Source organism: Dromiciops gliroides, chromosome 2 (assembly GCF_019393635.1).
Source record: "Dromiciops gliroides isolate mDroGli1 chromosome 2, mDroGli1.pri, whole genome shotgun sequence".
Lineage (NCBI taxonomy): Eukaryota > Metazoa > Chordata > Mammalia > Microbiotheria > Microbiotheriidae > Dromiciops > Dromiciops gliroides.
In genome coordinates, this window is record NC_057862.1 from 175,924,062 (window position 1) to 175,936,561 (window position 12,500).

A 12,500-nucleotide genomic window follows, 5' to 3' on the forward strand; every position below is an offset into this window, starting at 1 on the left:
ATGGATGATGACCAGTTTGGAGATGATGACGCAAGTGGTCAAGTACAGAGTACATGACTAGGGATGTTCTGGAAGTACTCTAAAGTCTAGAATTCCACAAATGTCCCACTAGTAAAGGGAAAGTAAATGTATTTCTCCTTCCTAGACCTATTTTCCTGAGAGCTCTATTAATTAGTATTGCCCCAGGTTTTTGCATGATTCCCATTGTTACCACAAATGCCTTAGTGCCAAATGTGGCTGAGCAACAAATTCCATTTTCCACCTGCTTTTCAGGGGGCAGGGAGAGATGTGCCAGCTTGAACTGTAATTCAATAAAAGATAGCAGTTACAGAATATCCAGAGAAAACCCAAAAGGTTACTTACTGAGTCAGAGAAAGGAAAGAGCTCAGAGAAATAAGATCTAGACTTTCTCTAGGTCTTTTTTCTGTGCAATTCAAAAATCCTGACATTTGTTTCACACGGTTTCAATCCATGCCTTGGAGGACAAATACAAGGCCTATTGTCCCAATCGACCAATGAGAAGGGACAGAAAAGATATGGTACTTGCCCAATGACACATGAGCAGATCAGGGATGACACTGATAAACCTAGATCTCCAAAATCTCCACCCAGTAAACCTTCCCAGACCATGCTATAAAGAGTCAATAAGCTGGGGGCAGCTAGATGGTGCAATGGATAGAGCACCGGCCCTGGATTCAGAAGATCCTGAGTTCAAATCCGGCCTCAGACACTTGACACTTACTAGCTGTGTGACCCTGGGCAAGTCACTTAACCCTCATTGACCCACTCAAAAAAAAAAAAGATTCAATAGACTAGGGGAAGAGGAGGGGGGTGTGGAAACAGAAAAATCAGAGGGAGGGAAAGAGCTTGAGATTCTTCCAATCCAGCCAGAAGTTTTGGGGCGGGGGGGGGGGCCTACAGAAGACAGGGATCCTCTATCTAGAAAAAGGAGATACCTCCATTATACTCTAGGCCTAGGGTTTTTAACTTGGGGTCCATAGACTCCCAAAGGGCCCATGAACAGATTTCCAAGATAAGGAGACTTGTGAATTTGGGTTTTTTAAAAAATTTTTATATCAATATTTTAACTTTTCTTCTATAATCCTATTTTATATTATGCATTTAAAAACATTATTCCAGGGGGCAGCTAGGTGGCACAGTGGATAAAGCACCAGCCCTGAATTCAGGAGTACCTGAGTTCAAATCTGACCTCAGACATTTGACACTTACTTGCTGTGTGACCTTGGGCAAGTCACTTAATCCTCCTTGCCCCACAAAAAAATAAAGAGCCAGGGATCTCAAATCAGAGGGACTGGGTTCTAAAAATATTATTCCAAGAAGTGGTCCATAGGCTTTACCAAACTGCCAAAGGGGTCAACGATACAAAAGAGTTTAAGAATTTCTGCTCCAAATAAGTTTATTAATCCCCCATATTTTCTATTCAAAATTTCTCTCCAAAATTTTCATTTAAAAATAGTGATTCTCATATATAACTTATATTGAATTGCTTGCATTCTTTTTTTTTTTTTTTTGGTGAGGCAGTTGGGGTTAACTGACTTGCCCAGGGTCACACAGCTAGTAATTGTTAAGTGTCTGAGGCTGGATTTGAACTCAGGTCCTCCTGAATCCATGGCCGATGCTCTATCCACTGCGCCACCTAGCTGCCCCAATTTTTTTTTTTTTTGGTGAGGCAATTGGGGTTAAGTGACTTGCCCAGGGTCACACAGCTAGTAAGTGTCAAGTGTCTGAGGCCGAATTTGAACTCAGGTCCTCCTGAATCCAGGGCCAGTGCTTTACCACTGCGCCATCTAGCTGTCCCCTGCTTGCATTCTTAAGGGAGGGGGAGGGAGGGAGGAAGAGAATTTGGAACACAAAGTTCTTTAAATGGACGTTAAAATTGTTTTTACATGTAATTGGGGGGAAAATAAAATTCTAAATAAATACATCTCAAAAAAATGAAATAAAAATAAAAATAGTGATTCTAACCCTGATCTCAACTCCACTCACATTAAAACTATCCTAGTTATCCTAGAATCTAGAACTACCTGGAACCTCTTTCCAACCTCCTCCCATGCCCCAAGAACATTTAAGTCCATGCTTTCGTCCCCCAAGTTGTAGTATGCTGATAACCCCTTTATTGTCACACTAGGCTATACTTTTGCCTTGGTTCTAGAACCAGACCTAGCTTCCTTCCTAGAGACATCCCAGCCTCCTGCCATTCTAGAACTAAAGCACAGAATTGTGGTACTTTTTGCTACTGCTTAGAATGTGTTCATGCTCTAGGTGCACTTTTGGGCCTGGGAGGGAGGAAGTATAGATGGAAAAGTGAAGACTGAGAAAAGGGAGTTTTAATGTGATATTTGTAAAGCACTAAGCACAGTGCCTGGCACATTTGTTGTTGTTATTCAGTCATTTTTCAGTCATGTACAACTCTTTGTGACCCCTTTGGGGGTTTTCTTGGCAAAGATACTGGAATGGTTTTTCATTTCCTTCTGTAGCTCATTTTACAGATGATTAAACTAAGGCAAAGAGGGTGACTTGCCCCACATCACACAATAAGTGTCTGAGGTTAGATTTGAACTCAAGAAGATGTCTCTTCCTGACTCCAGGCCCAAAACTATCCACAGCTTCCCCATGCTTGGCACATAGTAGGTGCTGTATAAATGCATATTCCCTTCCCCTCACATATCCCTCCCTTTATTCCCTGCCATGAGTCTCTGTCCTCATCCATTCTTTCATGCACATATTCCCCATCTTCTGAATTGTCTTCTTTCCCTCCCCTACAGACAGAGGAAGACCGGAAGAACTTGCTCCGCCTCCAGGACCTGGTGGACAAGCTTCAGCTGAAGGTCAAGGCCTACAAGAGGCAGGCTGAGGAGGCGGTAAGTAAGGGCTGATCACAGTGTAATTCTGACACAAGAGATTCAATTCAATTCAACTCACATATTTACTGAGCATCTACTGTGTTGATCAAAAGGAGTAATAATAACTCAGGTTTTATAGGGCTTTACAGTTCACAAAACACTTTCTTTGCAGCCAGCTTGTTAAGAAAGTAGTACATGTCATTTATCCCATTTTATAGATGAGAAAACTAAGGCTCAGACTGTTTAAATGACTTGGCCAGGGTCACACATCTAGTAAACAGAAGAGCCAGGGTTTTCACTCAGGTCTTCAGAGACCAAGTCAATGCTGTTTCCTCTCTACCTAAGTACAGATATGATATAAAGTATGTGTGACTTCAAGAGTGGAGGAATTGGGGGCAGCTAGGTGGCACAGTGGTTAAAGCACCAGCCCTGGATTCAGGAAGACCTGAGTTCAAATCCGGCCTCAGACACTTAACACTTACTAGCTGTGTGACCCCGGCCAAGTCACTTAACCTTCATTGCCCCACCAAAAAAAAAAAAAAAAACCACAAACAGAAGAGTGGAGGAATTAGGATTTGTACACACAAAGTAACCCCAAGATAACACAAGGCAGTATATGATTGAATGACCAAAATGTGTAAGAATTATGGGCAGTATGGACAGAGAGAGATCAGTGTGGGGGTGACTAATCAGGGAAGGCTTCTAAGCTGAAGAGGAGAGATCTAAGCTGAGCCTCAAAGGATGGGCTAAAATTTAGATAGGAAGGATAAGGGTTGGCATCCCAAATGAAAGTAACAGAAGCATAATAGATCTGAAGAGGAAACGTTGTATCCAGGGGATTGTCAAAAGAAGGGCTGTGTACATAAAAGGCAAGAGGCGAGATTGGCAGGTAAGATACTGATTGTGTAGGGTACTCATTGCCTGAGTAAGGAATTTGGACTTTATCTTATGGGCAATAAGGAACCACTCGACATTCGGAGCATGAAAGTGACATGATCAAGAATGTCTGGACCAGGGTTAGATGCCTTCAGTCTGGCCACAGGACCCAGGGCTTCAAAATGGGAAGGAGCGTGACACCGGGGACAGAGGTGGCTTAAGCTCCTCTTAGATCTTCCTGCCTCCTCTTATTCCCTTCTCCCATCTGTCACAGGAGGAACAGGCCAATACCAACTTGTCCAAGTTCCGAAAGGTCCAACATGAGCTGGACGAGGCCGAGGAACGGGCTGACATTGCTGAGTCCCAGGTCAACAAGCTTCGGGCCAAGAGCCGTGACATCGGTGCCAAGGTGAGCCTACCCCATGGGCAGCCCTGCCAGCCACCCTCCTCCCACCCTAAACAGTGTCCTTATACATATACCCCAACCCCCATTCATGAATCAGAAGCCCAAGGCACTTAAAGCTTGACCCTTATGAGCCCTGAGCTTAGGCCCCAAGGCCCCAATTTGTGACTCCTGAAGACATGCTCTTTGAGCTCTTCTCCACTTCTCATCCTGTGAAGAAAGTATGACAACTACCTAACAAAGTTGGTCCCAGAAGAAACAGGCTTAATTCCCATCCATCCTAGACGATCTCCCCTACATCCCTAATTATACAGTCTTGCCAGTCAAAGGGCCAGCTTCACTGGGCAGCCATCAAGCTATAGTTACATATTCCAAAACGCCCACAGTCACATGCCCATCTGTCTACCTCTGGCACCTCTTTTTCTCCTCTCTTCCCTTTTTTTCAGTACCTGACGAAATGGTAGCCATGATAAAGCACTAGATTTAGAGTTAGAGAACCTGGATTGAAGTTCTAGCTCTACTATTTGCCAGCTGTGTGGCTTTGGTCAAGTGACTTAACCTCTCTGAGTCTCAATTTCCTATCTGTATAATGAGGTGGGGTCAACTAGATGACCTCTAAGGTCGCTTTCAACTCCATATCTATGATCCTATGTTTCAGAAATTTTTTTTTGTTTTTGTTTTTTGTTTTTAAGTGAGGCAATTGGGGTTAAGTGACTTGCCCAGGGTCACACAGCTAGTAAGTGTTAAGTGTCTGAGGCCGGATTTGAACTCAGGTACTCCTGACTCCAGGGCCGGTGCTCTATCCACAGTGCCATCTAGCTGCCCCTGTTTCAGAATTTTAAACCAGCACAGTCCATGATCAGAGTGTTCTCCAGATCTCTGTTCTTTATCTGGCTGGAGGAAATAACCATCTCTATGCTTTCTAGACTAAATTACTCCAGGCTTCCCACACTGCAGGAAAAAGGCTCTGGCTGTAGCCTGATGCATATCTGCCCCTACTAGCTTCCCATCTACCTCCAGATCTCTTCCAGTTAGTCATGCATAGTCTTCAGCTTCTCACATTTGCATAGTCCTGCCCAGGTAACTAATGCTGATAACCTACACAGGTTTATAAAGCTACAGGTTGTTGTTGTTGTTGTCTGTCCTTTATTCTTAATTTTTATTTATTTTTTTTTAGTGAGGCAATTGGGGTTAAGTGACTTGTCCAGGGTCACACAGCTAGTAAGTGTTAAGTGTCTGAAGCTGGATTTGAACTCAGGCACTCCTGACTCCAAGGCCAGTGCTCTATCCACTGCGCCACCTAGCTGCCTCTTTTTTAAAAATTTTTATTTTTTATTTTTTGTCTGTCCTTTATTCTTGAAGAGGACCGTGACATCGGGGTGATGTCATGACTTGCAATGAATTGGATTTAAGTGAAGGGGAATTGTGTAAAGTCACCAGCCTCACTCTCTCCTCTGGAGCCATCTGGGTCCAGTAGCAAGATATATATCAGGACAACTGGAAATGGCCCAGATGTTTAAGACAATTGGGATTAAGTGACTGGTCTAGGGTCACAAAGCTAGTGAGTGTCCAAGGTGAGATTTGAACTCAGGTCCTCCCAACATCAGAGCCAGTGCTCTATCCACCGCACCACCTAGCTACCCAAAGTTACAGGTACAAGATATTTAGGACTGATAGTAGAGTGATCCACAAAAATATAGATCTTGTAAACTCAGGACCCTGACCTTTTAATTCCAGAGACAATCCTTTAAATCCCTAACAACCTGTGACTTCTCTTAAGGAGATCTCATGAGATCCTGTCCTCTCCCAGGGAGCTTCTTCTCCTCCCACCCTTCAAAAAAAAAGAAAAAAGAAAAAAAGGCCTTTGACCCCTCCCACAGAGACATCCTTATTTATACACACAAACCAACAAAGCCATTTTGGAATATCATATTCCATGCCCTCCGGTCCTTTAATGTAGAAGCAACAAAGCCATTACCAGTCACTCCTGGTGAAACCCCCAACACACACATACACACACACACACACACACACACACACACACACACACACACACACACCACCTCATAACCCTATGAATTAATAATTAATAAGAGGGGGCAGCTAGGTGGCACAGTGGATAAAGCACTGGCCCTGGATTCAGGAGGACCTGAGTTCAAAACCGGACTCAGACACTTACTAGCTGTGACCCTGGGTAAGTCACTTAACCTTCATTGCCCCACCCCACCCAGCTAAAAAAACCCAAAACAACAAACAAAAAATAAGAAGAAGAATTAATAAGAACAGCTATATTGTACAGTGGCTAGAGTACCAGGCCTGATGTCAGGAAGACTCATCTTTCTGAATTCAAATCTGATGTTAGACACTTACTAGCTGTGTGACCTTGAGCAAGTCACTTCACCCTGTTTGCCTCAGTTTCCTCATCTGCAAAATGAGCTGGAGAAAGAAATGGCAAGCCACTCTAGTATCTTTTGGGGAAAACCCCAAAAGGGGTCCCAAAGAGTCGACTGGAAAATGACTAAACAATAAAACAAAAGCATTTATTTAGCACTTCAGGGTTTACATTTGATCCTCACAACAATATTATCCCCATTTAATGGATTAGGAAAGTGAAAGAGGTTAAATGACTTGCCTAGGGTCACACAGCTAGCAAGTATCAGAGGCAAGATTCAAAATCAAGGCCCTCCTGACTCCAAGTTCAGCACATTATGAACTGCACCACTTAGTTACCTTAGATACTTACTGAATTCTAATATACCACATCCCCAACCCCATCCTAAAAGGTCTGACTATTATTCTCCTTTCTACTGGGATATCCCTCTTACCTCCCCTTTTCTTTTCTCCTACAGAAAATGCATGATGAGGAGTAAGCCTCCTCCCTACAGCTCAAGCAAGGCCTTCGGTTCCCCCCAACCCTGGGAGTCTGGAATAATCAACGCACAATAAACATGTACTTCAGATCCAATGCCTTTGTCCTTTCTGCCTGCTCCCTGTCTTCTCATCCATTGCTAGAGACCTAAGGGTGCCCCATCCTCTGGGGCAGCAGTGTTAAATTCACATAGACATGTGGGCCACTAAACCATACATAAGGATCCCTACAGGCTGCAGGTTCGCTTAGTTTTTTGTGGTTTTTGTTTTTTTGTTTTTTGTTTTTTGGCCAGGCAATGAGGGTTAAGTGACTTGCCCAGGGTCACACAGCTAGTAAGTGTCAAGTGTCTGAGGTCAAATTTGAACTCAGGTCCTCCTGAATCCAGGGCCAGTGATTTATCCACTGTGCCACCTAGCTTCCCCTTGCTTAGTTTTTTTGGGGTTTTTTTGTTTTGGTTTTTTTTTTAGTGAGGCAATTGGGGTTAAGTGACTTGCCCAGGATCACACAGCTAGTAAGTGTTAAGTGTCTGAGGCCGGATTTGAACTCAGGTACTTGCTTAGTTTTTAAATGTAATATTATCTGTGTTTTATTGCCAGGGAAATTGAGATAGATATGAGTTGATTGTAAATTTTCAGTGAAATTTGGGTGAAGCCAAAACACAGGGGAACCCAAAGCACAAGCTTGAGTGGACCCATCATGAGTCCTGGGTGTAGTAATCCCAGACAAGAATGCTTTGGCTGGATCAGGGAGAACCCAAAATACCTTGTAGCCATCTCCAACATTCCTAGAGAGTTCCTGGGGCCAGGCAACATTATGAGTGCAGACAACCTTTAATCACATAGGGTTGGATTTAAACAGTATAATAATTTTTCCAAACAATATAATCATTTTCCCTACAGAGGGCATTGCACTAATCTCAGTGAGAGCTCACGAGGGCCTGAACTAAGAAAACGGATGCATCAGCAGAAAGAAAAGGTCGGATTCCCGAGATATTGGGGAGGTAGAACAACAGGATTGCCAATTAATCACATAGATATGGGTGAAGGAGGGAGGAGACAAGGATAACACTGGGCTTGTGAAGGTGGGAAACTGGAAGATTCGTGGTGCCTTTCAAAGGAATAGGAAAGTTTGGAAGAGGGGTGAATTTGAGGAAAATGACAACATTCCTTCTATTTCTATCATTTAATTGATTACTTGTCACCCAAATTCTTTCCATTTCTTCCTGCCAACATGTTCCCCCTCACATCCTTCTCCACCACATCAAACCATGCTTTTGCCTAGTTTTGAATGAGGCATCCTTTCTCTAAAGCCATATCCATTTATCAGTCCCACCCTCAGCGATACCTGTGAGGTCGATTGTTTCTTTGCCTTGGGATTTCTAGATTGCCTTTCTCATCAGCCATATCATCATTACTTCCTTTCTTGACTTTTTGTCTCATGAGAATTTCTAGACATTTTGGGGGGGCAGGGCAATGAGGGTTAAGTGACTTGCCCAGGGTCACACAGCTAGTAAGTGTCAAGTGTCTGAGGCCATATTTGAACTCAGGTCTTCCTCAATCCAGGGCCGGTGCTTTATCCACTGTGCCACCTAGCTGCCCCCAAATTTCTAGAAATCTTTAGGGCTCTTCTTTTTCCTACCCTTGTAGCCCCTCTTACATGGCTTAGCTTGAAGAAAATACCTACCAGTTTTGTCTTTCCTCCTTCCTTTTCAGTTTCAAGCTCAAAATTTATAACCTTTAGGCAAATGTTTGTAATTTGTAACCCTTTACTGAATCTCTGGGTTCACATGAGGTCCAGCTCTCATGAACCTAGTTCAATTCTTAGAATTCTCAGCATCTAACTCTCTGGCTCCCTACCCAGAGTTTTTCCTGGGAACATTATTTGATTCTATTTTCTGCCCAATCAGGATTCCCCTGTGAACAGCAGCATTTGTTTTTTGTCTCTCTAAGGCAGGGGTTCTTAGCCTGGGGTCCATAAATTTGTTTCTTTCTTTTTATATATTTCAATCACTGTATTTCAATATGTTTGGCTTCCTTTACAATCCTTTGTATTTTATCTTATACATCTAAGAAACATTATTCTGATGGGGGGGTCCATCAGTTTCACCAGACTGCAGGGGGGGGGGGGGGAATGACAAAAAAGAAGAAGAAAAGCTTAAAAACTCTTACTCCAAATCCCTTCAGCTCTTTCATGCAAGAACTCAGGATAACCAGACATTGGCTATAAGACAAACTTTATTTAAATCAACAAAGCACAAAGCATTCATACCTAAGCAATTAGTCAATATAATGTCCCTTCCCTCTCCAATGGAACTCCATCTTTCCTGAGGACCCACTCGGTACTCTCTGATGCCCTGTCTCCCCACCCTAAGGGTTTTGCAAGTACTTGGAGTTGCCAGTGATTGAAGAATCAAGCAACCTTTCCCTTTTGTGAACCTCCACCTCTCCCAGGAAGGTATACAGTGCTTATAGTCCTACCCTGGGAGAGAGAGCAGGGGTAACACTCTCAGCAAGAGGAACTTAGGGTTACTAGGAAGTCCAGAAATCCTCTACTTTACTGGATCTTACTTTTCCTTGAGACCAACACAGTCCTCATGACTCGGTATCAGCAAAGAGACAGATCTGGGTTGCTCTAATCCTTTGTCATCTCTTTCTCTCCTTTCATATCTCCATCTGCTGAAAGCTCTTTCCCTCTGCCCTATCTATCCTTCAAAAGAACACTCCACCCTCTCTCTGAAGCTTCTGGTATCTCCAGTCAGTAGAACCCCTCATTTCCTTAATTTTGTTCTGTGCCTCAATATCGTACCACTCCCCGCCCCCCCATACACATGTTGGTTGTACCAGCCTCTCTCCAGGAAGCTGAGTCCATGTCTGTATGTAACTCCTCTCTCCTCTCTCCTTTTGTTTGTCCACACTTGTATAAACACACACACACACACATGCCCCTTCACACCTTCCTCAGGAGGGACCTCTCACTTAAAGGTGAAACCCAAAGCCGTAGATCCCTATGTGAACTTCATCAGCAATGGGATGTCAACTCATTATTCCTAATTGTCATGAATGCCAGAAAAAAACGGGACATGGCGCAATAAGGACTCAGGAGAGATGAACACACACCTTTTCAAAAAAATTAACATATTTCCAGGACATACAAGAAAGAAAAGGAATATGCTTCGCTGAGACATATTTGAGCACACCATCTATCTACATTTTTACCATCTTTTGTTAGGAGCATTGCATCCCTGTACAAGAGTCCTTTGTACTCATATTTTATTAGTTCAGAAATCCAAATTGTTTTCTCTGACACAATTTTCTTAACCAGATATTCACTATCTGTCTCTGTCCTTCAGTGTCTGTAATGCTCACACTATGTCTCTCTGTCTCTGTCTCTCTCTCTCTCTGTCTCTCTCTCTCTCACACACACACACACATACACACACACACACTCTCTCTCTCTGTCTCTCTCTCACACACACATATACATACATACATACATACATACATATACACACACACACACACTCAAAGTCTTTCAAGAAAAAAACCAACACTTACTGGGAAGAGACAGACTCAGATCCAGGATTTGACACCTTTAATTTGTGAAGAGTCTTTGGGACCTGAGGCCTTAGCCAGACCCATCCCCTCCCACAACTTGTCTCCTCTCTTCCCTTCCCACCCAACCTCCAGCATCATTCTGTCTTCTTGGTGCAGTGACAACCTGGGTCTCGTTGCTGGAGAGCTGGATGAATACACATTTGAGATTCTGTGTGTTTCCTGGCCTTGGGGGAACCACAAGGAGCAGCAGAGTTGTCCCCTGCTCATTTCTCCTCAGGCTGGGAGAGCCTCTGGAGATCCAGCAGATTCCTGAGGCTTTTGGAAACTACAGGATTCCTGATAGAAACCAGAACTTCTGGGACTCACTCACTACTGGTCCCCTGGAAAAAAGGTAATCAGAGAGAGGGTATGAGTTCACAGCCAGGGCTCCCCTCGTGCTATCCATCCTCTGGTGTTTTTCTTTTTTCTTTTCTTTTCTTTTCTATTTTTTTTTTTGCAGGGCAATGAGGGTTAAGTGACTTGCCCAGGGTCACACAGCTAGTAAGTGTCAAGTGTCTGAGGCTGGATTTGAACTCAGGTCCTCCTGAATCCAGGGCCAGTGATTTATCCACTGCGCCACCTAGCTGCCCCCGAATTAAAAGGGGCCAGTAGAGGGGTGGGGAAGAAGAGAACTGATTGATCCTAGGCTATAGGAAGGCATGTCTACTCACCCTGGGTGGGGCTGGGTGCCATCTCTGCCTGGTAGATCTTGAAGGCATCATAGACAAAGACAAAAGTAACGATAACACCAAAAACCTGGGGTGGGGGAAGGAGTAGAGATTTGGGGGTGAAACAGTAGAGGTTGTGAGATGAGAGAATGGAGGAGGAGAGTGAAGGGAGGAGAGGGGTGGGGTAGAAAGAGGTCAGGCAACAGGGTAAGAGACAGTATGTATCTGGGGGGAGGAAGGGGAGGAGCCAGAAGACTCAGGGGCACCCTACCCAAACATTACCCAGCCCCTTTCCCCCGGGAACGGACAAAGTTTGGGCTCTCAACTGAGGTGGGGGGGGGGTCTTTGGGAGACAATGACACACAGTCATTGCCTGGTAGGGCAGAGGAGCAGGAAGAAGGCAGATAAACTAGGGGTCTACGAGACTAAAGGGAACTCACAAAAGCAGCAATGGCAGGTCCCTCCCGAGAGGCCACAGCAGCGAAGGACACTACTAGGAGAATGACGACAGCACTGACACATCGAAGGAAGTCCTGGGAGGTAAAAAAGAACAGGAGCGGATTGGACAGAAGGGTCAAGGAGGGACGATGATGGTAGGGCTAGTGTTGGGGAAGCTGGGGACCCTGAGGCAGCAGCCATTTCATCAATGAGCCAACTCGCCCTAACTGGGGGTGAGTGAGAGGGTGGAGAAGCTGATGGAATAGAGTTCAGAAGAGATTTATTGCTATCCCCTACCCCCCACTCATGGGTTTGCAATAGGGCGTTGACTATTGGCAAGTTACCTTACAGAGAATCCCTAAATTGGCAGGATAGGGCAAGAAGGAGGGGTGCAAATCTACTCCAAATTATACTCTCAACCCTATGGTACTGGATCTCAGGATCCTTCCTGAACTCTCCTTCCCCTGATTGTCTGCAGAGACTGGGCACCTGGGGTGGGGAGTGGGGATGGTAAGAAAACAAAGCAAAAGGATGGGAACACTGGGAGAAGGAGCAAAAGTAGAGTTTCAAGGACTTCTAGCCTCATGTCGTCTTCCAAACATGCCCACTACCTAGCCATGTTGCCTTGGATAAGTCACTTTCCCCTCTGTGCCTCAGTTTCCTTGTCTATAAAATCGATAATTCCAATGATCAAATGACTCACATGTATATTAGCTGTAAGATCATACACAATTGAGCTCTGGGGGCAGCTAGGTGGCACAGTGGATAGAGCACCAACCCTGGAGTCAG

The 12,500-nt window shown here is 44.3% G+C and overlaps 2 protein-coding genes across 4 annotated transcripts in view; one reads left to right on the top strand and one right to left on the bottom strand.

The window, feature by feature from the left end:
• The window catches only part of LOC122741706 (myosin-6), a 49,805-nt gene extending 42,725 nt beyond the window's left edge, over positions 1-7,080 (top strand). Inside the window, exons 36-38 of the mRNA XM_043985432.1 lie at positions 2,787-2,882; positions 4,015-4,149; positions 6,993-7,080. Of these exons, the coding sequence (XP_043841367.1) occupies positions 2,787-2,882; positions 4,015-4,149; positions 6,993-7,013 (252 nt within the window). The 3' untranslated portion in view covers positions 7,014-7,080. The remainder of the gene's footprint in view (positions 1-2,786; positions 2,883-4,014; positions 4,150-6,992) is intronic.
• Positions 7,081-10,594: 3,514 nt separating this feature from the next.
• Positions 10,595-12,500, bottom strand: part of CMTM5 (CKLF like MARVEL transmembrane domain containing 5) — a 6,346-nt gene continuing 4,440 nt past the window's right edge. For all 3 annotated transcript variants that reach the window (XM_043986135.1, XM_043986134.1, XM_043986137.1), the window contains 3 exons: positions 11,714-11,806; positions 11,277-11,361; positions 10,595-10,946 (listed from right to left, as the gene is read on the bottom strand). In XM_043986135.1, coding sequence (XP_043842070.1) covers positions 10,936-10,946; positions 11,277-11,361; positions 11,714-11,806 — 189 coding nt within the window. In that variant the 3' untranslated portion in view covers positions 10,595-10,935. The remainder of the gene's footprint in view (positions 10,947-11,276; positions 11,362-11,713; positions 11,807-12,500) is intronic.